Source organism: Culex pipiens, chromosome 2 (genome assembly GCF_016801865.2).
Source record: "Culex pipiens pallens isolate TS chromosome 2, TS_CPP_V2, whole genome shotgun sequence".
NCBI classification, from domain to species: Eukaryota; Metazoa; Arthropoda; class Insecta; order Diptera; family Culicidae; genus Culex; species Culex pipiens.
The window spans coordinates 70,351,182-70,377,692 of record NC_068938.1 but is presented as its reverse complement, the minus strand read 5'-3'; the positions used below and the strand labels follow the sequence as shown (position 1 = coordinate 70,377,692).

Below are 26,511 nucleotides of genomic sequence, written 5' to 3'. Positions count from 1 at the left end.
CGGCCAGTCAAACATGACGTGTTGTTATTGTTGACATTGCGTGCTCTAGCTCTATTTCTTGATTATTCAAGGTCAATTATTAACCCTCTACAACCTAACCCCGCCTTTAGACGGGCTTCGATCTTAAAAAATCGCCAAAAATCAATTTTCTAACCGATCTTTGATTTTTGAAAAGCATTGGAAAGAAGAACTCTTTGAATTTTAGAAAATTTCAGGGTTGGAAGTTCAACTTGTTTTATGTGACTTTGCCAATGTTTTTAAAAATGAAATATTTTTAGGGGTCAACTTTGGCTGTGTTTTTTTTACAAACATTTCCTATATTTTCAGTAAAATAATTTAATAATAATTTTTGTAGCGTCCCAGACTATGCATTTACGCATTTTTTTTATGCAATTTAAATGATGATGGTGCGATTCTATAGCAGAAAATGTTAAAAACATGGAAAATATTGAAAAAGTGACTGTAAAAACGTGAAAAAATAGATAGGCGAACTGTAATTATATTAGATGGTAGAGTGTGGGTCTCGTGGTGCAGGGGTAGCGGCTTCGGCTGCCGATCCCGATGATGCTATGAGACGCGGGTTCGATTCCCGCCTTATCCACTGAGCTTCTATCGGATGGTGAAGTAAAACGTCGGTCCCGGTTTCTCCTGTCTCGTCAGAGGCGCTGGAGCAGAAATCCCACGTTAGAGGAAGGCCATGCCCCGGGGGGCGTAGTGCCAATAGTTTCGTTTCGGTAGAGTAGGCCAAATACTACCAAAAACAATCATAAACTAAACAAGATAAATGCAAATTAAAATACTAAAAATGAAACAAGAAAAAAATAAAACAAGAGAAGTAAAGTTTTTCGTAGAACAAAAGTTGCTCAAAATGACCTCCTGAACACGGGAAAAATAAATATGTGCGAAAAAAAAAATTTGGGCAGTAGAGGGTTAAAAATCGTTTTTCTCAGAACGTCAAAAAGCGGCGTGCGACAAGATACACCATGTGTCCAGCATTTGCTCTAATGCAATTATCAATTGCATCCTAAAGCCCAGCCACTTCCTTAGCACATGTTCCCTCCACAATGTGTTTACGCCAAATAGACATCTACATCTCTCAGCCGCAAACCATAGTCAAGGTCAATAGCCAGCATCACGTCTCCATAACTATCTACAAAGTACTGATTGAAGCAAATTGAATTACATCGCACAACTGACTGGGCCCATTCGATAACAGAATATTCCACTACAGTTAGGGAGGTCGCACCGCCCCGGCCAGCGCATGTGCCCTCCCAGTCGCAAAAAGATTGCGCGCTCAATCAACCACTTCCGGTCAGCTTTACGCTACTAAATTTAGACTTCTTGACTTTTGGGGTGAACTTATTCTTGACGACACTGACCAAGGTAAACATTTTTAAGGGGAATCGTTTCTCTTGGAAATGAAACAAATTTCGGTCGAAGAACTAAAACTCAATTTTGTTCTGTTTATTTTTCCACAAGCTGTAACGCTCCAGCGTCCAAATCGATTTCCTGACACTGAATTTATCTTTTGGGGAAAAATTCTAGCATACAACCAGTTGTTCACAAGCAGCCGATCAATGGCAGTCATTTGCATAAAATTTAACGGTCCGTTATTGCGCATGGACACCCCTATCTGGTCGAAGTAGGCCGCACCAGTTTGGAAAAAGGTAAGCGCCTCTAATCAACTCAACTGGAGGAGGCAAGTGTTGCCAGAACGTTTACAAATTTTATTTTTTTATATTTAAATAATTTTAATTTATCGCTAACATTATATTTTTTAATTTTACTTTTTAGTTCGATTTTATCAGCGTATAAAGCAGTATAATTTTTCGTTTATTTTTCATTTATTTTTTTGTTCTTACGTTAACACTAGTTTAAACTCTAACTGGCTACAACATTTTTCAAGGTTTTCTTCCAAAAATCAATCTGAACCGATAAAATACTCTTTCCTCCCGAGCTTGACGGGAGCTCGTCTCACACAAATGTATGAGAATAAAACAAGAGTAACGATCTAGTTCTGGGTGGAGACAGTTTAGATCAGGGACTAAATCATGACGCTAGCTAACTATTTTTCAAATTAGGGTAGTGTGGTGATAACGGGGGCTCAGTTCCATTGAACTAGAGGTGGCAGCGAGCTCCCCTCACTAACAGAAACCCTTTATCCGATTTTCTTTGTCGTTACTCTATTATTTATAAAGTTTCTTCAGTTGACAATTGTTCATAAACTCTATTTCATAGACGCGTCTACCATCTACTTACAATAGCTTTCGCGTACTTCATACTGACTAGTTGCGTGTGTTTCGTGTCAAAAAATTCTGCAACAGAATCGTACATGATGGCAGCACTGGTTTGATTCACGTGAAGATATCTGGAACATTTGTATTTCCAAATTTGAAAAATAAAGCTCATCAGAAATGGGCGAAAAAGAAACTTCTTTTTTGGTTTTTCTGTGTGTGTAATTCACCAATTTTATTCAACTTGTTTTTCGGAGTCTTAAAATAATTCGGTTTTTTTAAGAAGCCATCGACGTAGTTTCCTAACACTTCTAAGATATCTCGACGATCGCTGCAAAAAACTTAACCTGAAGCTGAACCCTCCCGCGCTCACATCCGCATCTGTGTAGAGTACAACGATACTGTATTTACAAAGGAATATTGCCATGCCAAAACCGGGGGTAGCCATTTTGCGCGCTCAAAAGCACGTGCCCATCGCAAAATGGCGTCGCTGAACACAGAGTTTTTCGTTATCAATTAGTTGGGACGAAATTAGATTGCTCGGGTTTGTTACGGATGGGCACGAGTTTTGGGGCATGCGAATTGAACTCCCCCGGTTGGTTCGAGGAAATTTAGCTTGCACTTTAAAATATCTCATAAATAGCGAATGTGTGTTCGGAACCTAGCTTTTATAGTACTAGTAATACAATTTAAAAAACTAAATCTATTGACTATTCAACAGTGTTTCTTTTTGTTTATTTTCTGCAAAGGTTCAATTTGATTTTCGTTTGAACTAATGGAACGTTTACTTGAATTCCAGTACGGTTTTTTGTTTGGTTGTCTTCTTAAACTATAGCATCGTGATTTTTTCTTAAACTTTTGATGAGATTTTAAAATTCCTACGCGCGTTCGTTCTGCGGTTGTGTTGCGTGTGTGTGAGTGAGTATGTTTGTATTTTTGCTAGCTTTTATTCAACTTTTGCAGCACCTAAAAACTGTTCGAAGGGAGGGCGGGGACAAAAATCAAACATCTTTTTTTTTCTGGGAAAGCTACACTAGCACACTTCTCCTAACCGGGCGACACACGCCATCGGATTAAGCACGAACGAGGAAGGCGATGGCGGCAGCCAACAGCAGTCCCAGGGTGGCCTGCACCGACGAGGCGCCGTTGCAGTTGTCCTCGAAGCAGGCGCAAACCTCCTGGCGGCCACCAAATCCGGAACGCTGGTAGCACTTGCCCTGCAAAGAAGAATCAAGTTTTCAGTTCAAAACTCCTTTTTTTTTTAAAGTAACCTTTTCGTACCTTGTAGGAGGATTCATCCCAGCCGCAGCTACGGATCAACCTGGTGTCTGGGGGCACTGCAAGAAAAAAAAAATAAAATGTTAGAAAAATCTAAGTCAGCTTTCGACAGAGGCAACGTACGGTTGTTGACGGAGAACTCGATCGACTGGTGGATCTTCCGGCAGAAGGTGTACTTGTTGCCGTCCTTGAGCGTGTCGCAGTCGACCTGCATTTCCGCCGGCGGGACGTCGTACGCGCACTGCGAGTCGTCCGCACTGTTGCAGACGAAGCACCGGATGGCATCACCTGGAAATAAATAGATTTTTGTTATGTAATATTTGTTAAATCACTTTGATTTGAATTGATAAATTGTAAGTTTGTAGTTTAATTTCAACTTTGTTATTGTAGAAAACTTTATTTGTGTTTTGGTTTTTAGAAATATTATTTCAAAGAAGCAATAAAAAGCTAATCAAGTCATATTTAGTGTAATCATCAGAGCATTTAAAGTTTTAAGCATCATATATCTTTGTCAGTCCATTTTGCATTGCATGCGCAAAACTGAACTAATGTTTCCATCGTAGAAGCTGGCCACTTTTTTTTACAGACACTCTAGAGTGCGAAAGCTGAGCAAAAAGCTGAGCAACGCCAATCGATTCAACGTTCAATTTTCTTCAAAATAAGTTCTGGCTCCCCGGGCAGACGGTAATGACAATAGCAAATACTGTTAAAATAACAGAAAGTGTAATGGAATCTTTTTGAAAAATCCATTTTTGCATAAGGGTTTAATAACAGTTTATATTTTCATAACAAAATTTGTTATTGGTCTGATATTGATTGAAAGCCAAAACAACTTTGGAATAACATTTTTTGTTATGGAAGAATACCTCCAACTGTTATTGGGATGATATTGATTGAAAGCCAAAACAACTTTGGAATAACATTTTTTGTTATGGAAGAATACCTCCAACTGTTATTGGGATGATCGGGTTAGTTGCTAAAATAACAAAAAATGATAACAAAGATTTGTTCGAAGAATAACTAAAAAATTTTTTAGTCTGTTATTATAATAACAATAATATCAAAAAATGTTATTCCCAAGTCATTTCCGTCTGCTCGGGTCGCCTTTGAATGGCATGCTGTTCCACAGATATCCGCAGTTTTAAAATGGAGGTTTTAAACTTTTTTTTGTGAAAATGGCAAAATTTGGGGGTGGTGTTGTCAAAAAACAGGGGGTGGTCCGATTTGGACGAAAATCGAGAGTGTTGCTTGTTTTGATAGTATCAACCAAAATTGGGTCCTAAAATCAAGCTTAGATTGCTGATATTATTGTTTACAGCGATAAAGCTTATTTTTCTGAGTACATTGACCCTTTGTACGACCACAAAGAGTTTAAAATGGATTTTTAAATCAATTTTGAAAAATTAACCTCGTAATCCTTCTTGACAGAAATGGTCCTACTTGACAGCTCATTCCAAGGGGACCATAGTTGATCCATCGAAAAAAAGTTGTCTTGTCAATATTTTTTGCATTAAAATGAAAAAAAGTGATCAGAAATGGTTTTTAATCGTGTTTTTTACCGTTGTACATAAAAATTGACATAGGGCTTTAGTACCCAATTGAGCTTGATCAGAAAATGTTGATTTCGAGTGCTGTGCACTTTTAAGGTGGAATGACCCATATTCAGTCTGATACATGGATTGATCTAACTCATAAAGAAAACTACCATGAGAACTATGTAGAAGGCTAGACAGAGAAAAAAAATACTTCCATTCAGTTTAACGAACCTTTATCGAACGATTCCCGAAATAAATTGATCAATTTAAACCACACATTCAGATTGATTTGGTCGGTGGTTTATCGAACCACTTCAATATGCTATTCTCAATTATGTTTTGTTTATATTACGCCTCAATCTGATTCAACTGGTAGTTTGGCGATATGACCGGAACGATTCCCGGCGTCATCAGATCAATTAAACGAAATGATTTCATCTCTGGAGTTTTTTTTAAAAGGTCCAATAAACCAAATTTCCAGTTTTTGCTTTTTGGGTGCTTTTGAAACCGCCTGTAGTCAAGGGGATTCAAAAACACCCAAAAAGCAAAAACTGATAATTTGGTTTATTGGTCCTTTTAAAAAAAACGTTACTTAATCCACCTTTAAGTGGTTGGTGCCTTCTTCACATTTAGAGCATAATGATATCCAAAATAGATACAAAAGGGCGAACATTTCAGTGTTCTATCAACATGATTAATTATTCATACCATCGGATTAGGTAGTCAGATCTTCATAAATCAGGGCACTTATATGCTTATAACTTCTGATAGGGTTGTCAGATCTTCAATCTTTTAAACTCGTTGTAAAGATCTTTTGATTACCTATCCAACGAAAGGTCGTATGATAGATTCGGACAACGTTTTCATCGAAATATATGAGATCCGGCCTCCAAAAAGTGCATAAATAACACTTAAGTGCTTATAACTTTTGATAGGGTTGTCAGATCTGCAATATCTTGAACTTGTTGGTAAGGTCTTTTGAATACCTTTCTAAAAATGTATAACATGACGGGGTTTCTTACAAAAACCACCCTTTTTACAATCTTCCGGACTTTTGTTAAAATCGTTTTTTTAGCGTAACTTTTGAATTGCCTAACTAAACATTATAATTTTCAATAGCGACTTATGGGACCCCAAGACGGATCGAATGAGACCAAAACGGTCCAAATCGTTTCAGCCAGTGCCGAGATAATCCAGTGCAAATTTTTTTGATCAACATCCCACCACACACACAGACATTTGCTCAGAATTTGATTCTGAGTCGATATGTATACATGAAGGTGGGTCTAGGAAGTCAAATTAAGAATTTCGTTTTTCGAGTGATTTTATAGCCTTTCCTCAGTAAGGTGAGGAAGGCAAAAACTTCAGATCTGTTTTTTAACAGGAAACGTAGGAGTTTCACAACGAAAATTTTAATATTGTATGCTTATAAAAATCTGAAAAGTTGTTGTTCCGTTGGTGCTACACTCAACCCCCGGTGGTTGGTCACTTTTTCGTTTGAAACTTTTTTAGTTTGTACCCCGTTGGTTGGTCAAAGTCAAACTAAAAAGTGACGAACTGTCACTTTTTACACGGCGCTCACGCACACTATCAAAACAAACGTTTGGTAGTGTGTGTGAACTCCATGTAAAAGAGGTGTCAAACTAAAAAGTGATCCCGTTCGTTTGACAACAGTTGGTGTCAAACCATCGGGGTTTGAGTGTACTATTCTGAGTAAAATTCTCGAACTCGTGAATTGTGTTCATGAATTTGAGAACCACGAAGGAATATATTCACGTTTATAGTACAAATGCACCATTAGGGTGGAATCAGCAACACATTTTTCAGGTCCTTTTTAGGGTCCCATACAACCTCCCAAAATTTGGAAGAGATTGGTTAAGCCCACGATTGGCGCAAAGCGAATGAAATTTGTATGGAAATTACTATGGGAAAACTTGCATTTTCACATTTTTTAATTTAAAAAATTCATGTTTTATTATTTTATGAAACCAACACCGTAGCAGTGTAGCCCTGGATGTCCTGAACAACTCCCCCGAAGAAAGTATTTTTCAGTTTTCAAAAGTAGTGTATTGAAATAATCAGTGAAACTCAAATAGTCTGCCAACATTGCCAAAAGAACCATGAAATACAAAATAGACATAAAAGTTCTTATATTTTGATGAACCTTACTTAAAATCGATGTCAAGAAGTATTCAGAAGACATTATTTAGTTAAGTTGCACCCCAAATCCTCAAATATATTATAGCTTTAGAAAAATTCCGCTTGACTGGCAGTGTTGGCAAAAAGTATTATTTTCATCAAATATTTCGAAATGTCTCTCTTGAATGCTCTGTAATTTTTGTTAGAAGCAATTTGGCACCATACTGTCTTCGGGAGAGTTGTTCAGGACATCCAGGGTTATACTTCTACGGTGTTAGTTTCATGAAATAATAAAACATGAATTTCGTAAATTTAGAAATGTGAAAATCCAAGTTTCCCCAAAGTAATTTCCATACAAATTTCATTCGCTTTGCGCCAATCGTGGGCTTAACCAATCGCTCCCAAATTTTGGAAGGTTGTTTGGGTCCTAAAAGGGACCCAATAACACTTTTTGTCAATAACACATTGATAGTTAACTTATTTTTCAACATTTGTTGCTAACTTCTTCTTGAGGTATTTGGAATATTTCCCCACTAATCTTAATATTTTAAATTTTGCAAAAAAAAATCAAGAAAAAAATCATCAACCTATAAATAACACCCCGGTTTACGGAACCCAGGATGTTGAACATTTTTAAGAAAATTTCTAGCAGCTCGGACTATGATCAAATCAGCTTTTACTTTCCCCTGGCTTGAAGGACCAGACGTTTATGCAACAAAGATTTCGTAATAAATATTTTTCTTTTCTACGAACATACAACGAGTGCTGAAAAAAAAGAGTTATGCAGCTAATTGCGTTGCACGGCGGAATCACCATTATTTTTTAAAGAAGTTTTGTGGAACTTCGGAACAAAAGCCAAAATGATAACGTTTTATTAATAGAATTGTGTGTGAAAGTCGTTTAACCTCTATTTATTTAAAAAATAAACAATTTGAGAATATCATGGGAAAATGATTGAGAAAACACCAAAAATGCATAAAATGTTTGAATCATAACAAAGATATAAACATATTTTTCTGGATTTTTAAATCACAATCTATTGTGACGACTGGAATTGCGAATGTGCCCACTGTGCATTCGGCGCTGGACTCGAACTCGGCCCCAATGCCGAGCCTCGACTGTCGTTGACAGCGCGTCATTGTTTACTGTGTGTTGTCATGTGGTTGAAATAAATGTTATTAACTTGATTGATTGAAACAGTTCGCACGCATTTTATTGCTCTTGACGAGATTTATCCGTTTGTTTTAATCAATTGTGTGATTTATCTTTACACCCCAAGACCGGGATTCGGCTAACCTCCGGTCGTCTGTGGGGTCGTAAAAGTGGCGACGAGACGGTGACTTTTGGCCGAATTTTCAACCGGCAAAAGTTGAACCCGCGAAGGAGGAGGCAGCACACGGCGAGATGGAAGGTGTTCCGGGAAAAGTCGTCGTTGGCGTCGGCGCGGAGCTGAGGGTGGACGGACAGCAAGAAGCACCGTTGGCAGCCGGTCAGCAGCAACAGTTCCAGATCGAGTCGCTCCTCCAGAGTTCTCCACAGGCGGCGCAGTACATCGAGTGGTTCAAACAGCCGCGAGGTTATGTGGCGGAGTTGTTCCGACGTGAGCAAGAGGTGGTTCAACGCCAGCTGGCAGAAATGCACCAGCAGCAGCTGGACTTCATGCAGCATCAAGGACAACTTGTGCGGGACATCTTGGCGGCGCTGACCGTGGCGGAACAGAACCGGGAGACTTGCGATGGCGATCGAGCGCGCCACGAGGAGAACAACAACAAAGGAATTGAGGTTAGTTCCGGTGTGCGTGGACATTGTGTGGAGCGTCTGGCCACGTCATCGACCGAAACAACGCTCAACACCGGTTGTCAGCTGGTGTACCCATCTACATTCGGGCCAGGAACGGCCGCGGATGCCCTCAAGGCGGATTTGAAGAACTCGGTGCCGGCAACGAGCGGAACATTGGTGTTCCAGAGCACAAAAGCAGTTGCTCCTGTGCTGGCCGGACTGGAGTGGATTCTGGATCCGGGAGACGATTACGAGCACCTGTCCCAACCACCCGGAGCGATAGTTTCGCTGGGTACGTCGCAGCAGTCGACGCTGGCTGGACCGCAGTGCACTTTTGGTTGCCTTGATGACGTCAAGGGCCTGTGCCGGAAGGTGATTCTTCGTGACGCTTTGATAGAGCAAAAAGTTAAGGCGGGGAGGAACACCAACACTCAAGCGCTGAATGCCGATCTGAAGGCGTTCGGAAGCATCCCAAACGAGCATGTTGTGGGTGGTGCTCCGCCATCAGAAGCAAGATTCGAGCGCATTCGAACGAAGTTGGAATTCGAGCCTCCACCATCATCACCATCATCATCGGCTCAAGCGAACGAGCCAACCGATCGAAAGACTTCACGCTGTTGGAAGAATCCACCACTCGAGCTGGTGTGCGTGAAAAGAAGCAGCGAGCCAGGTGCGGTCAGGAATTGTGTCGGCTATGAGACGTTTATTGTCCGGAAACGACCGCGCGCTATCCGCACACTCCGTCGGGCTGACTGGGATCCCGGACCGGATGCAGCAGTGATGCCAGCGATGCTCGTAGTCATCTGGCTGGAACCATGGAGTTTGACGAAACCGAAGTCTTGTGCAACAACGCCGACGTTTGGGGAGGCCTCGGAGCAACCGGGGAGTCTGGCGCAACCAACGACGACCGGTGTCATGAGACATCCTCCGACGCAGCTTCCCGTTGGCTACTCGTTTCCTTCATCCACATCAATGTCACCCCAGCAGTCCACATCGACAGGAAGTGGACGTGCCCCGTCGGTACAGGTGCCATGCTGGTCTTCAGGTGAAGATCGACGCAGTGGTCCGACCCGTACCTCCTATATTAAGTGGGGGGATATTGTGACGACTGGAATTGCGAATGTGCCCACTGTGCATTCGGCGCTGGACTCGAACTCGGCCCCAATGCCGAGCCTCGACTGTCGTTGACAGCGCGTCATTGTTTACTGTGTGTTGTCATGTGGTTGAAATAAATGTTATTAACTTGATTGATAGAAACAGTTCGCACGCATTTTTATTGCTCCTGACGAGATTTGTCCGTTTGTTTTAGTTAATTGTGCGATTTATCTTTACACCCCAAGACCGGGATTCGGCCAACCTCCGGTGGTCTGTGGGGTCGTAAAACAATCGAACTGTATTCAAGACACTTAAAAACAGCTTTTATTGACAACAACTTATCACACCTTGTCTTATTAAAGTTTAACCCAGCTGATTCAACTACCCGTGTAAATTCCCTGCGAGTCGAGTCTGTTAATTAATTATAAATGACTCGTGATCGTTCAAACAGGCAGAGAACAAAAAAAATCACCCGAGTAAATAAATACATCGCAATGACTCTCTTGCTAGGAAGACTACACTCAAGTCTGGTTCAATTTCCATAATTCCTGACTTACGTCATCACTGCGAAAACCAGATGACCTTGAACAAGTGAGGGTGTGCGCGCCATCGGGTCAGGAATTGGAAAAAAAACACACACACGGCAGACACGGGGTTCTTCCCGCAAACATACAACTCGAATTTAAATTATGCCCCATAAATCCCCCGCGTCACGTACGACGTATGACTCGTTTGATTGTTCACATAAGCACACACACACACGGTGGTGGGCCAAACCTTCCTTCCATGCGGGCATGCCTCTCGGAATCGATAGAGAGTCGACCAACGCGCGAAAAGAATCGACCAAAATCCGGTTCTTGGAGAAAACACTTTCTAAAAGGAATGACGAGCCCCTTGGAAATTCTTCACTTCTGCTCAAAAATTCTCTCACAAACACATGTCGGAAGGGATTCTCTCGCCAGGATATCGATCCGGGCACCTCGCCGCATCCTCCGGTGGCCACCCCCCTCTTCAGTGTTACCAGAGCCCCTTCGAACCTCTAAAGGGGAAAACGCTTAACCACTTGACTTACATAATCGTGTCCTTTTTTGTTCTTGAACCAAACTTGAGCACTTTTGTTCTATGTTCTTTTTTGACTGGATTTTTTTAAGGGCGACATTTTCTTCATAATTTTCCTTTGAAAAACTGTTTTTCTCAACAAAGGAATCGATTTGAAGACTTTATTAACAAGTGAAAAATCGATTCTTGCACAAGAACTTACCTTGGTGCACCACGAACGCCAACACCAGGACACTGGCCAGGATCATCGATTGCAGCACAGCCATATTGAGGAGTTCCGGATTGACGGGCAGGTTCCTGTCACGAGTTCTAAACTTGGTGCAGCACACGCCTGGAATGGATTTTTCACACGCGTATTAGACCAGAGCAGAGCCGAGAGGGTGGATGTGAACAATTTTCCAATCAAAAGACCTCGCCGTGGGGGGCCAACGCCACACTGTCTACGGAACACCGGAATGCTCACCCCGGGGACCACACACTCACACGCACCGGACCAGCAGCCAACAACCAATCCAAACCAACCCAACGACGGACAGTCAATCAATGGCCAACGGGCGAACCCCAACTGTGTGCCAGCGACGACCCTTTTCGCTCTCTCGCTCACGACGCGACGGCCGCTCTTTGGGGGGTGGTGAAATATTGTGTAACCGTGTGAGTTTTTCTACCGACCCCCCTCCTACAATATCACGGCCCCCAAAATCACACCCCTAACGGTGATGGGCTAGCCACTTTGAACCACCCTCCTAGGGGAGAGGGCTCCATAGGGGGTGGCACAGTGGGCTTTTAAACTGATTTGAAATAAGGCGTTTTGCTAAAATCTCTCAATTTAAATCCTTTCCTCATATTTTTAATAGGAGCATGAGCATGAGCATGAGCATGAGAGACCACCCATGGTTGTCCTTCTCCGTTGCTGAACAGGACCGTAATATCCTATCAATACAACTGACCATACGCTTAAACGATCTAATGGTGTTTCCCTTATCAACAGCATGTATGAATGCGTTGAAAAGATAAAACATCAAGATCATTAAAACTAGATCTGAAGCAAATAGGTTACAGTCATTGGCCACCAACGGCGCCCGCCATGTCAGTTTGTAGATCTCGGGGGGATTGGGACGGGAATGTTAGTTAGCACAGGTTGCTACAAAGGGTGGGTTCTATACGATATCCACACCCCCACGTGTGCCGGAAAACTACTTCTACTTGGGATTTTGTTAGTGGGTAAGGGTAATGGCCAGGATTCATCATAAAGGATGATGATGCGACCCAATAATCAATAAATTTTGTTTAATGATGTGATGTATTATGCATTCTCAAGGCAAACAGTCGAAAGATGCGGATGAGATTATTCCCGGTTATTTGGTGTTGAGTTTAGCATAAATGATTCAATCTTAGACAGCCGGCTGTGGAAAGATAAAACCAAATAAAATGCTAAAACGCGAAACCGCTCGGACCAAAAAACACACACAATCGGGGGGAAAAAAGACGGAAACGGCAACGAAAATCCGGCTTGCTGACCGCGACGCGAACCGTTCAAATTCTCCAAAGCAACTGTCAAACCACCTCATATTTTTAATAGGAGCAAGCAAAAGCCTTTTTTGATCTCTGTCATCTGGGGCGAATTGGGACAGCTGTTTAAGCTTGTTGCTGCACAATATTTATATCCCGAGTTTTTTTGAATAGGTCCTATAAACATATGAAACACAATAGCTTATAGGTCCTTTAAAAAAAACTCCAGATGTATTTTTGACTGGTTTCGGATAAAGAACAACAAAAATAGAGCATCGCTTTCTAAATTTCCAGCTCCAAATAGGTACTGCTGTCTCTATTCAGACTGTAGTCCAGATTAACCCCAGTTGATTGCGCATTTTTTCGATATGATTTTTTATTCATCCCCTAAATTACTGTCTTCAAAGTTATTTACAACAAGGTTTGAATAATTTTACAAGATTTTTGCAGTTGGGTCGGTCACTTTTTCGTTTGACACTTTTTTAGTTTGTACCCCGTTGATTGGTCAAAGTCAAACTGCCACTTTTTACACGGCGCTCACGCACACTATCAAAACAAACGTTTGGTAGTGTGTGTGAACTCTGTGTAAAAGGGGTGTCAAACTAAAAAGAGACCCCGTTCGTTTTACAACAGGCTGTGTCAAACCATCGTGGTTTGAGTGTATGTAATTTAAGAAAATTAATTTGAATTTATGATTATTTGTCGTTTACGTCACATTTTTTTTTAAATATGTCTTCCTGTTTTTAATCATAGAAGCCAATGTGTAATGCCAAAAACCAAAAAAAAAAAATATTTGTTCACAAATTTGGTTTTGGTTGCAATATTTTTTTGACTCATTTTTCGGAGTGATTTTTGATTATTTTTTTTCGCTAAACAATATTTATTTTCCCTAAAACGCCCTGCCATGCCCAAACATAAGCTTTTATGGGCTATGTCTGTACAGGATTTTTTTCAGGGGCATTAAACTATGTATAAGGCTAGTACGCAAATCGGAAGGAAAGGGGTCAAGAAACAGCTTTACGAACAGCAGAACAAAGGAGAGGGAGCGATTTCTTGGAAGAAAAGCACCCTCTCAGGCTTGCTTTCGCTGCCTCTGCCATTTGAAATTTTTCTTGACCGGTTCCTTCCGAAGTGCGTATACAGCTATAACTAAAGGAGCTTTTACACTACGGCAAACAAACAAACAAACTCGCATTTTTTGATAGTTTGCCAGTTTTCTTGCTTTGTTTGTTTGCCTGGATTTGTTCGTACAAACGTCAGCCTGCATACATTTAGCCTTGTTTACGAGTTTGCTAATTTGGCAAACTGTCAAACATGAAAAAGTGCGAGTTTGTTTGTTTGTTTTCCGTAGTGTAATGATCCTTTAGTATGTATGTTGCGTGCATTTTTGAGTATTTTTTATGTATTGAAATACAGTTCCTGGCATCCTAATCTATCATTCTAATGGTGAGCACCGCAGAGATAGATTCAGTGAACGGGCCACATTTCACAGAATCAACAGGGGAGGATGGATGCGTGGACATACCGTACCAAACGCTCCGAATCAGTTATGGTGTGATGTGTGCGTTTCATTAAGAGTTTTTTTTTCATAAATTTATTAACGCCGTTGATTTCAACAAATAACAGCATTGAATGGAAAGCTCTCACCAAAACCTGATAATTTTCAACAGTTGCAGCAGCCTTCGTAATTTTTTTTTAACTTCTGATTTTCACCATTGGTTTTTTGTTTTATTTTTTCTTTTTTTTCTTTTTTTTGTTATGGCAAAGAAAGCGTTTCTCCCGTAAGACAGGAAAACTGTACAGTTTCACAGCGAAATTGCAAAAAATTATATTTTTGTTATTTCAAAAATCCAAAGCAGAAGGTTCAGGGATAGAGGGTGACGAGCGGGAATTCCCGGGAAATCGACCATTTTTTGACCTCTCGTTTCCCGGGAAATTTGGTCGAGACTCCCGGGAAATTTTATACTTATAAATATAGAACTAAAATTTTATAAACTAATCAGAAAAACATTCGAAAAATTCGAAATGGATGTTAACTTGTCGAATGTTCCAATAACTATAATTGAGAGAAGCCCAAACAATGTAAGCCCTAAAATTTACCTTAAAGCATACTTAGCAGTTACATCCCAGAAATGAATTATAAAGTTTTTTTTTATTATTTGTAATTTTGAGTCCCTAAAAGCGCAAAAAATGATCTTGTATTTACAGATTCAGAAAAAAATCTAAAGGTTGAAATAGTTCCTTCAAATAATGAGGCTACTTAAACAAACTTTTTTTTTTAAATAAGTATGAATGAATTGTAACTGAATTAATTTTAAAAAAAACAAATTTATGACCTTTCCTTTTTAAATTGTTAGCAGTTTTGGCATACTCAAAAAAAAACTCCCGGGTCCCGGGAATTCCCGAGAAATGGCCAAATTCAACTCTCGATTCCCGGGAAATTCAAAATCTCGAGAATCGTCACCCTCTATTCAGGGATCATTGAGATTTCGAAGATTTTTGGCGGTCTGGGACCCTAACCCGTCGGCCATCAGGAGGTTCAAGAATCTCATATTTAATACGCACCGACCCTGATTTGCATGAGTCACATTGGAAGTCTAAATATAAATCGAGGATCCTGCTGGTACATTGCTTCTATGTTATGGCGAAAACAAACAATGCCCAATGATCACGGAACTGAACCACAAGGAGCCCTGCCAATTTGGAATATGTCGTTGGAAGCAGCGCGAGGGCTGATATCATCAAAAACCCGAGATTAAAATTAGCTGTATTAGCATAAACCAAGTCTGATATAGACAATACTTTCCCATAACTTATCAGTGTCAGTCTTAGGGAATTGGATTGGAAAAACACACACACACACATTTCGCGGTGCATCCATGGGGCTAAAATTTAATGACAAATAAAAATCCCACCAAAGTTTAAAACAAAAAAAAAAATTCTAGGATTTCGAACGGCAACAAATATCCACTTGTTCCACTGTGTGCCCAAAGGTAGCAACCCCCTCCCATTTCTTTCTCGTAGCACCCTTGGCAGGGGTGGTTGGCTGAATCGTCCGGTGGGGTGAGGTGGTCTCCAAAGGATCCATTATCCCCTTCAAAAACACACACAACCACTCGCACACAAATACATAAAAAAAAAATCAGAACCTACACCACGAGAACAAAGAGAGCGCGGAACAATCCAAACGACGGGGACACGAGCTCGTTACCGCACTGCTGACCGACCGAAACAAGACTGTGGCGCTGGAACTGTGGGGCGACCCGGCACCGAACAGGGAAGTTCCGCTCCAGGGTGAGAGTTTGAGAATGATTCGCAGTGAGAGAGATTGAGAACATCTCAGCGATTCGCGTCCCGGGGTGAGCGCGTGGAGAAATTCAGTGCTATCAAGAATTTGGCGGGTTTCGTACGCGGTTGGGGGGGTTCTGGACACGTGGTCTTCCTTGACTTAACGTAGTTTGATTCAATTAGTCCCTGGTTCTGAGGGTCTTCGACATAAACATAAACAACTCATGTAGAGCAACCGCCCACGTCGGTCTGATAACGTGGTCACCATGTTGCAGCTGCAACACGATCGTCTGCACTTTATGTTTTGATAAGAAGGCCTTATTTATTTTAGTCTGCGTCTTAAAATTTCCATCACGAGTCTACACTCTCCATCCACCGCAATCAATTAGCTCAATAATGGGAAAAAAAACTTGAACTGGCCGGTTCGGAACTGTTTCAAACCTACGAGAACCTGCGCTGAGCTGTGTCGAGGTGATGGTGTCGTCATTTGCTCGATAATTTCCAATTAACACCGGGGCGCAAACAGCCGAGCTAGGACAATCTGTCGTCAACACGAGAGATTGAGAAAAGACACTGTCGAGCTCTAATAATGACGATTGACTTTGCTGAAGGAATTAGTTTAGTTGTATTTCAATAGATTACGTTTAAAATGATTGTTAAAAGGGTTGGACTGCTAAAAGCTAGCGTGTAACAACATTTGAACTGAGTTTTACTAAAACTAAACACGTACACAACGCACACAAAATTTTGACGAGATGGGTTTCGTAATCTAAAAACTTTTGAGCTGCTGCTGCTAAAATCAAATTTTCTACAGCGCAAAATTTCTTGGCTTGATCCAAAAATCCAAACTTTTCTTTTTTTTGCAAACAATTTAAAAATGTAACTCTAAGCTATCAAGCGCACACTATGGTTTTGGAGATTTCTGCAAATTTTAAGTCATAATGACGAGGTGCTCCACTTTGATTTTGCTACGTTGTGGTGTCAATTTCGTTTCTGTCCTGCTAATTCTCTGGTCTACTTTTTGGGTCCTGGACGGCGACGTAGGATTTAAAACTTACTTAAAATATCGTGTACAATGTGCGTACCTCTCCACACGCGCGCGGGTATAAAATTGGATTAACAACACTTCCTCCCCCTGACTTCACGTTAAAACTCAAACAAAAGGTAAAAACAAGCAACTACGGCTAGAATCGTGTAAAACTTTGAGGAAGCCCTTCAAAATCCACCGGACGAAGCGGCCAGCGAGCTACCAAAGCCACTGGAACTGCCGCTGTAGCTGGTCGCCGTCGGCGAGCTGGAACCGAGCGAGCCGCTAAAATCGTAACAGTCAAAAATCTTGTCGCTCAGAATGTCCTCCAGGCTGCGCTCGAACTCGTCCGCCGACTCTTCCAGCAGCGTGTTTGACTTTTGCTGCAAAATTCAACAGTTTGTTAGAAACGCGAGTCAACCGATGAGATTTGGGGTCGCTTTACTTCGAGGTAACGCCGAGCGGCCACCACAATCTGGCGCAGGTCCTGCACAATCTCGTACACGTTCCGGTAGCCGCCGATTTGGGCCTTCGAGATGATCGAGCGGAGATCCACAAAGTTCGGGTTGATGGTGTGAAAGTCTGGGAACTGGTGAAAAGAGAACGAGAGCGATAGAGAGAGAGAGTGGGGTGTAATGTTACGTTACATCACGCTGAAGGGCTCGCGGAAGGATACTCCTGCTTATGTAACAGAGATGATTCACCTGCCGTGAGAGAAGGTGCAAACTTGCTCGCAAGAGCGCGAGAGTATCCTGAACAAGGACGCAATGCTGCGCATGCTTCATCGACAGCAACACACAACTCCAAAGGAGGCCAATCAATGACGTCAGCGAGGCGACGCATACTTACATAATTCTTGGTAAACTGCCCCACGAGAAAGTACATCGCCTCCTTCACGCTAAACACCTTCTGCAGCAGAAAGTGGATCTTGGCGACGGTTTCACTGTCGAAGCTCTTCCGGATGATGGCGTCGTTGAAAAAGTCCGTCTGCAGCTGGCCACCGAGCGAAATGTCCCCTCCATCGCCATCAGCCCCAGCGACACTTCCCAGCAAATCGGGCCGATCCTGAGCGATCGGATTCTTCAGAATCTTGGGCGTTGAAGTCACCGGACTAGGCTCCGCCAACGGGTACGAACTCTTCACCTGGCAGCTAACCTGCGGCGGAGGCGACCCAAAACCCGGTGGCTTCTTGACCGGCTCGTAGATTCCCGTCTTGAAGTACGTCCCGTTCTCGTTGTGCTTCATCTGGGCGTGCGTCGAATCGTTCACCACCGACATCAGGAAGCTCTTGGCATTCTCAAACACCACGCTGCTCCGATCGGACATGTCGCTGGTGCTCGTGTTGTCGGACGACGAAGTCGTCGTCGCCCCAGCCGCGCCCTTGCCGCCCTCCCCCAAGTTCGGAATCATATCCTTCAGGTACTCGTACAGCTCGTGAATGTGGCGCTCCTTCTCCTCGTCCGTCTTCGACTGACGACCTCCTCCATACTTGGACTCCTTCTGCACTCCGCTCGTCCGCTGCGTCTGCACCATCTGGTCCAGGTTCGTAAACGACTTGATCAAACAGTCCACAAAGTCGATCGTCGAGTCCTGCCACTTGGAAAAGCTCTCCAAAAAGTCCGGACTCAGCACCTTCTGTACCCGCTCCAGCCCCTCCGGCGTGTTGTACACGTACCCCTTGATGATAATCCACGCGTTGATGATGCGCGTAAAGACAAAGATAAAGTCCTTCACCGCCCAAGCGATCCCCTGCGAGTTGATGTTCGCGAGCACGCTGTCCGGCCGGATCAGGTCCTGCTTCATCCGGGCGCACAGACTGTCGATCTTCTTGAAGCACGGCCGCTTCTGGTGGTGCGTCGCCAGCTGTTCGGCCAGTTCGCAGCCCTGCATCGCCATCTCGGTCAGCGCGGCAAACTTTTCCTGGTCGGCCACGGCGCCCGTTCCGCCGAAGCCCGTTTCGGACGCGGCACCGCGCGATGTTGAGTCCGGTGAAAGCAGTGGGCTGAGCGGGGCGTCACTGGAAGAGGGGGTTGGGATAGGTGTTAGAATTTGTTGCTACTCTGAAAGGACGATTTGGCGACAGTCGATAGTTCTTAACTGGAATTTTCAATGAAAATCTTTCTTTTGAATGGAAGCAACAGGCTCCGTGACTTAACATTTGCTTCTTCTATCTCACTTGCAGAAGAACCCTAGATATATTTGGAGTTAGGAATTAATATTATCATATTAAATACGCGCCTATCCCTAATTAGATCGAGGATTGTTTTCGTGCTTTCTATGTTAAAGTGGTGCAAGCAAATGACCAGTAACCGCAAAGAGTTCTGAAATGGGTATGTGGGTATGAACCGTGACCAAAAACCGCCGACCACTTGCTTGTTACGGCGGTAGACCCACATATCTTCACTCTTTGGAGTCGTTAAATAACCAAGAACGTCCCAATAGGTTGTTACAACCATACTCGGTTACCTTACACACTCACTGAAGCCGTCTGGGTAGGATCCCTCCCCAATCCCCGCCTTTGATTCTAACAACATACTATTATAAAGGAAATTCATAAATGAGAAAAGGTCAATGCGGACGGAGAGCAAATCAAAATCAGCTTCTTTCAACATTTCGCAATTCGCAATTTTCAGTGTAAAGGCTAGTATGCTGATCGGAAGGAAAGGGGTCAAGAAACAGCTTTACGAACAGCAGAACAAAGAAGAGAGAGCGATTTCTTGGAGCTTTTCTTCACCCTCTCTGACTTGCTTGCGCTGCCGCTGCTGCCCATTTGATTTTTTTCTTGACCGGTTCCTTCCGAAGTGCGTATACCGCTTAAGAATGGGCCTTGACCGATCTTTTGCACCAGGTTCCCGACGAACACGCACTGCCCTTACACCTACATCTCACCCTTGTTCTGAGTCAGCACGAGCAACACGCTAGAACACGCTTTGAGTGTTCGTGCCAGGCATGCACACCTTCTTTTCCGGTTACGCATTTAAACTCGGCCGGGGGTGGTACATTACGTAGGGTTTGATGTAAGTATAAGCGCCTAACCATTTATAGTGTGCCTATCAACTTTCATTAAAGCAAAAACTGTTTTATTTTTAGTTTGAATTCAAAAACTTATTGTTATTTACTGTGTATTGTTCTCTCCTGAAATCTTCCCTATTGTTGAGTCTGTTTATCTGTTGCTATTTCTTTTGTCGCGGTGTTTTGTTACAATATTTTGGTCCTAAGCATGTTATAAAAGTTTACCAAAAAATACAATAGTAATATTTGTGTAAATCCTTTAACCATTCCATAAATTGAGTAAGGGCTCAAACCTCACTTGTGGATTGAAAACAATAGACAGTAAAAGAGAATTTATTTTATAAAAATCAAGTATCAATAGTAAGAGAATGATGAGCGTATTTTGAAGAATAAAAATGAGAAGCTAGATGTATTAGATGTAAAATTAGACAATAGTTAATAAATAGAGATACAAAACAAGCTTAGATTATAGTAATGATAATTTATAGGACAGATAAAGAATTATTCAAATAACTAAATTCGCAATAAAATCAAAAAGAATGATAAACAAACGATAAATAGCGAATGATAAATAGACTTGATATTACTAGTACATTAAGAAAAAGTATATTTTTAAGGGAAAAAAAACAAAACAAATTTTGTTACAGCAGTATCAATTGATAGAAAAGAGTGGAATAGCTTTGAGAGATAAGAGAATCAAAAGTTAGTAAAATTAAAATCAAATGTTGGATATTAAATAGAAGAATCAGTGAAGAATTGGGAATCAGAAGAGCAAAATAAAAATAGGAGATAGGTGGTAGCTGAGAATGAACAGAAGAGAAACCCCGTTGTGCGATGTTTCAGGTACATCCACAGCAGTTGACTCAACATACTGCGAATCAAAACAATACCGTCTACAATCACAAATTACTTCCCTTTCCCACATTGTCGCGCCCCTTTCTTTTAGCCGTCTCGACTCTGACCCGCGGTGGTCAAAGGTTTACGATCCGTTTCCACAGGCCACCAGTTAGGTCATCATGAAGACCAAGCCAACGTGGAGGTAAGAAAATAGGACACTCGCAAGGAACCAGAGCTTTACTGTTCTGATCAAGATATGATCTAGTAGAACTACGGATGTAGTTAGTTGCACTCCTTCCAGGATGTTCCTCACCTAGACGTCAATCGAAGAGCACGCAACAAGTTCAGTGCCAATGCATGCTATCAATCCTTGGCCTGCGAGAATCAGTAGAGCAAAATAAAAACAGGAGATAGGTGGTACAAAGCTGAGAATGAAAAGAAGACAAACCCCGTTCTGCGATGTTTCGGGTACATCCACGACAGTTCACTAAACATGCTGCGAATTAAAACAATACCGTCTACAATCACAATTTCCCTTTCCCACATTGACGCGCCCTTTTCTTCTAGTCGTCTCGATTCTGACCCTCGCTGGTCAAAGGTTTACGAGCCGTTTCTACAGCTAGGTTACACCTTGTCATCATGATGACGAAACCCAGCCAACGTGGAGGTAAGAATATATGACACTTGCAAGGAACCAGAGCCATACTGTTTTGACCAAGATGATCTAACAGAACTACGGATGTTCTTGGGTGGGGGGGGGGTTCCTCGCCTGGACGTCAACCAAAGAGGTATCATCCACCCTTGATCTGCGTTGTTTTTTTTTTTTTTTTTTTGAATTTTGAAACATGTTATCAATTTTTTTAAATCTTTCAGTTGCTCACCTGACTCCGACGGCAATCTCCGCGATCTTGCGCGTATCGATGTCCAGCTCCTTTGACTTGTTCTTACCATGCGCGACCTTGGTACCTCCTCCTCGCGCCATGTAGAGCTTCTGACCACCTAGCAGCTCGGCACCGCTGGCCAGCTGCGGCATACAACGGTAGAACCTGTTTCAAAAAGAAAATTCAAGCAACTGAATCAAGACCAACTCAACCCGTGAAGGAATCCACGCTTACATGTTGGCATCGACGGGTTGCGGCTGGGGAAGTCCTCCGTTGACGGGTTGGTAGAACACCGGAAACGACATCGGAACGGGCGGCGGCGGGGGTGCCGGATGGTACACCGAGAAGCCCGGCTGGACTAGCGTTGGCATCAGGTGGTGGCCATACTGCAGAATGGTGTACTGAAAGTCTGTGGAAAAAGATGTGAACGGTCGCATGACCAAGCATGGCCTAACCTCAATGTTTGAACCTAACCTTGACTAAGAGCAGAATGTCCGGAAGATGCCGTCGACGGCTGGTGGCCACCGGGGAGGAGTGGCGAGGAAGAGGTGATGAGAGATGATGTTTTCCCGTTGCCCAGGGAAACGGGAGGGATACCTGTGAAATAGAAAAAAATGGTTGATTAAGCACCGGAACTTCCTGCAAACCAGTAGAAAAAGCCGTTACGGTTCTTAATCTCCGAACCGGGAGCTTTGTTGAAATTTTCATCCGCCATGGCCGATGATCCTCCAAGGCGCTGGTTCCTTTGTTCGTCCGGAAGGTCGTCCTTCTTTGTTCTTTTCTCAAGGTTCTTCTACCTATCTCCGGAGAGAGAAGTTTGCAAAAGTTTTTAACCGGGACCGACTTCCGAACGGGACGAGGGCCTGGAACAAACTGGATCCGTTTGGCCTGAGACGGGAGAGTGTCCGCTCGTCGTCAGCTGATTGCAAGCCAAAATCAGCTGTTTCGCGAACTGGACTGGTGTGCGGTGCGGGACACGAGTGACGGAAGAGGAAAAATCTTTTCAAATCTTCAACACATGCTTGCTTTGATCGGGCCGGATTTGAGATTTGCGAGGGATGTTACCGTACGCGGAGCGATTGTGGGAAGCTTGAGATTTTTTTAAAAAATAATTTCAATGACTAACTGCACGCTTAACAAAGTTTACCTGTTTTTTTGAGTCGACTAAAATTTTAGCGCTTTTAAAAAAATCATTTTAGAGCGACATTTAATTCGGATTAATTCTAAGAATTTTAAATTCTTTAAAGTTCTACAAAATTCAAAAGTTTTAAAAACTCCAAAAAATCTGAAAACATTAAAAGTGTAAATACCTAGGTAAATACTAAATATTCTTAAACTAAAAATTATAAAGTTCCCAAATTATAAAGTTTCCAAAAAATAAATATAAAGTATATAAAATCTGAAAATTTCTACTAATTTGCTATAAGGCTTTCTAGTCAGAAATTTACCAACACATTCAAAGTATGTTTACATAGAGTTATCTACGTGCGCATGTATTGCGTGTACGTACACGAAAAAAAGTGAGGTTAAAATTTGTACCACCCAGCAAAACAAATGGTGCGCTAGTGTGTGTGAGATCGGGCTTAGAAAGCTCTATGACAGCTGGACGTTTGTTTGCATCAGATTTCCTATCTCTTTCTAGCAAAAAAAAATGTCAAGCGACTTCTAGCTGGTTTTTTTGACTGACTGCCCGATATGCCCAACATACTTCGCAGGGCTGTGACAGCTATAGCTCGATCATTGTTTGCATCAGGACACTGTGACGAGGAGTTCGTCATTTTTGGGTTAAATTTTATTTTTTTTTTCACTGGGCCTAGAAAGCCTTATAATCAAAACTACGAAAAAAAACTAATAATAAAACAATATTTTTTGATAATAAAATTCTAAAAATTCTAAGTATCTATACAATTTTAAAAAATCTAAACATTCTACAAAAATTCTTAAGAAAATTAAAAAAAAATCCAGCAGAATTCAATATTTTGAAACGTCAAATTATAACAATATAATATGTTCAAAGAATGAAAATGGATATTGAAATTTAATTTCTTAACAATAAAAAATCAAAAAAATATTCAATAAAAAATAAGACTCTGAAATTCAAGCAAAACATTGTAATAGGGCCGAAGCCGAAGTGTAAACAAAGAGACTATCCTGCTCACGTCAGTTGATGTTTACATTAAGAACGAGCAGGATTGACTATTTGTTTACACTTCGACTTCGGCCCTTATTACAATATTTTGCTTGAATTATAAAATGTGAAATTGGAATGTTCTTCACTTTTTTAAAGATTATACAAATTTTAGAAATTTAACGCTTTGGGCTCGTTGGAAAGGACTTTTAAATACCTTTTTAAAAAGATATAAGGCTTTCTAGTCAGAAATTTACCAACACATTCAAAGTATGTTTACATGACAGCTGGACGTTTGTTTGCATCAGGTTTCCTATCTCTTTCTAGCAAAAGTTTTTTGTCAGGTGACTTCTAGCTGGTTTTTTTTGACTGACCGCCCGATATGTCAGCCAACATACTTCGCAGGGCTGTGACAGCTACAGCTCGATCTTTGTTTGCATCAGGAAACTGTGACGAGGACTTCGTCATTTTTGAGTTAAATTATATTTTTTTCACTGGGCCTAGAAAGCCTTATTGAGGTGAGGAAGGCAAAACAAATAGTTTTTTGAGTATGACCCAAAACTGGGTTATTTTGTAGCAGCGTGTATTCTCGCACAGAACAACGTCCGGCCTACCTTCGAAAACAAAAACAACTACCTACCGTAATCACAGGGTGTCTCTTTTCTTTCGTTCTGTCAGTTTGCCACCGCGACAGCTTGTTGATTTCGGTTTTCGTTCCTCGCAGAAAAAAAAAACGACGCGTTCCTGCAGCCGGCGCAAAATCCGTGTTTAAATCCGTACCAATTCTACGTTATCCAAACTAAATGGTTCGCTAACTGTTCCGCAGAATTGCCCCCACCATGGGCGACGTGATTAAATCTCTGCGCGAAAAGTCGCAAAAGCGCAAGAAGCTTCTTGCTCAGACGGTGAGTTCTTTTTTCTTTGCTTTTGTTTGGGCATTTGGTCCGGAACTGAAAATTTAATGTCTTTCGGGGGCTTTGTTTCAGCTGGGCGTTTCCAGCGTTCAGGACCTTAAGCATGTGCTCGGGACGGCCGAGGATACGCCGATGGGCAAGGCGCAGCGCTACGATGACGAGGAGGCCAGCTCGTCGAAAAAGTCCCAATCGTCGGAGGGAATGGTGTACCGGGATTCGTCTACCTTCCTGAAGGTAAGGGGGGAACTTTTGGTCGTCGGGGTTTGTGGACCGCTTTTCAACTAATTTGTGTTTATTTTAGGGTACTCAATCGTCGAATCCCCACAATGATTACTGCCAGCACTTTGTCGATACTGGGCAGCGACCGCAGAACTTTATCCGGGACGTTGGCCTGGCGGACCGGTTCGAGGAATATCCGAAGCTGCGCGAGTTGATCCGGCTGAAGGACGAACTGATCTCCGAAACGGCCTCCCCGCCAATGTACCTGCGGGCGGACCTTAAAAGTTTTGACCTCAAAAATCTGGGAACAAAGTTTGACGTAATTTTGATTGAACCTCCGCTGGAGGAATACGCCCGCGGTGGAGCGGCCGTGGCCGCGGGGGCTCCGCGTAACTTCTGGTCGTGGGACGAAATCCTGGCTCTTGATATCGGCGAAGTCGCAGCCCATCGCAGCTTCGTGTTTCTCTGGTGTGGCAGTTCCGAAGGATTGGACATGGGTCGCAATTGCCTGCGCAAATGGGGTTTCCGGCGGTGCGAGGACATCTGCTGGATCCGAACCAACATCGACTCCCCAGGACACTCCAAAATCCTCGAACCCAAAGCGGTTTTCCAACGCACCAAGGAACACTGCCTGATGGGCATCAAGGGAACCGTCCGCCGCTCGACCGACGGAGACTTTATCCACGCCAACGTGGACATTGACCTCATCATCTCGGAAGAAGCCGAATTCGGCAGTCTGGAAAAACCAATCGAAATTTTCCACATCATCGAGCACTTTTGCCTGGGCCGTCGTCGCCTGCACATCTTTGGCCGCGACTCGACAATCCGACCGGGCTGGGTCACGATCGGACCGGAACTTACCAACTCGAACTTCAACAGCGAGCTGTACGCTAACTCGTTCGAAGAGAATCCGACCACCGGCTGCACCGAGCGAATCGAGGCGCTGAGACCGAAGAGCCCGCCCGCAAACGGGAAGGTGCTGCGTGGCCGGGGAAGAGGTTTTTCGCGGGGCCTCCGAGGACGGAGCCGGTAAGTGAGGATTTCCCTACCTTTTTTTTGCTTCTTTTATCACAACAATCACTTGGACACAGTGCAGCTGCAAATGCGTACGAAATGTTTCTTTTTTAGTTATAATCATAACGACAAACAAACAAAAAAAAAATCACATAATATAACACACTATATTCCTTTGTACGAAGAGTTGGGTTGATTTGTGCCGAAATGTCCCCGTAGGAAATCACAATATTATAGTTGTTTGAAACAGGGTTGTGGCAGAGAGATGTAAAATACTCTTTGGTTGTGATATCATCCAAGTTTTATTGCATCATAAATCAATAGCCTACCAGTAATGAAAATTCCAAATATTTTAATTTGCAAAACTATTTGTTAGTTTTATTTTTTGCAACTCCGCTGTGAAACTACAAACTTTGCCCACATACTGTGCTTTTCCAGTCCTTCGAGAGAGACAAAACTGCATACTTTTCCAAACAAAAAAAAAACAGTTCTTAGTACAACTTTTCCGCACTGTGTTTAGTGTTGAAACGTTGAACTATCATTAGTTTTTCCATACAAGTTTG

The 26,511-nt window shown here is 42.4% G+C and overlaps 3 protein-coding genes across 6 annotated transcripts; 1 reads left to right on the top strand and 2 right to left on the bottom strand.

Moving 5' to 3' along the window:
• Positions 1–1,907: 1,907 nt before the first annotated feature.
• Positions 1,908–15,935, bottom strand: LOC120416067 (uncharacterized). 4 transcript variants are annotated; one of them, XM_039577734.1, is made up of 5 exons: positions 15,782–15,935; positions 11,322–11,450; positions 3,636–3,800; positions 3,516–3,571; positions 1,908–3,451 (listed from the first exon to the last, which is right to left on the bottom strand). In XM_039577734.1, the coding sequence occupies exons 2-5, from the start codon at positions 11,383–11,385 to the stop codon at positions 3,308–3,310; spliced, it is 429 nt and encodes a 142-aa protein (XP_039433668.1). In that variant the 5' UTR covers positions 11,386–11,450; positions 15,782–15,935; the 3' UTR covers positions 1,908–3,307. The 4 variants fall into 4 exon arrangements, with proteins under 4 accessions (XP_039433668.1, XP_039433667.1, XP_039433670.1 ...); XM_039577733.1 differs by lacking the exon at positions 15,782–15,935 and adding an exon at positions 11,583–11,728; XM_039577736.2 differs by lacking the exon at positions 15,782–15,935 and adding an exon at positions 11,609–11,704.
• An 801-nt stretch (positions 15,936–16,736) lies between these two features.
• LOC120416069 (protein mitoshell) lies at positions 16,737–22,715 on the bottom strand. The gene is made up of 7 exons (XM_039577737.2): positions 22,340–22,715; positions 22,148–22,270; positions 21,908–22,082; positions 21,674–21,838; positions 17,793–18,960; positions 17,389–17,532; positions 16,737–17,326 (listed from the first exon to the last, which is right to left on the bottom strand). Exons 1-7 carry the CDS (start codon positions 22,386–22,388, stop codon positions 17,132–17,134), a joined length of 2,019 nt encoding a protein of 672 aa, XP_039433671.1. The 5' UTR covers positions 22,389–22,715; the 3' UTR covers positions 16,737–17,131.
• Positions 22,716–24,484: 1,769 nt separating this feature from the next.
• Positions 24,485–26,128, top strand: LOC120416107 (N6-adenosine-methyltransferase non-catalytic subunit). Its single transcript, XM_039577790.2, has 3 exons — positions 24,485–24,706; positions 24,788–24,949; positions 25,017–26,128. The coding sequence occupies exons 1-3, from the start codon at positions 24,641–24,643 to the stop codon at positions 25,965–25,967; spliced, it is 1,179 nt and encodes a 392-aa protein (XP_039433724.1). The 5' UTR covers positions 24,485–24,640; the 3' UTR covers positions 25,968–26,128.
• Positions 26,129–26,511: the final 383 nt, after the last annotated feature.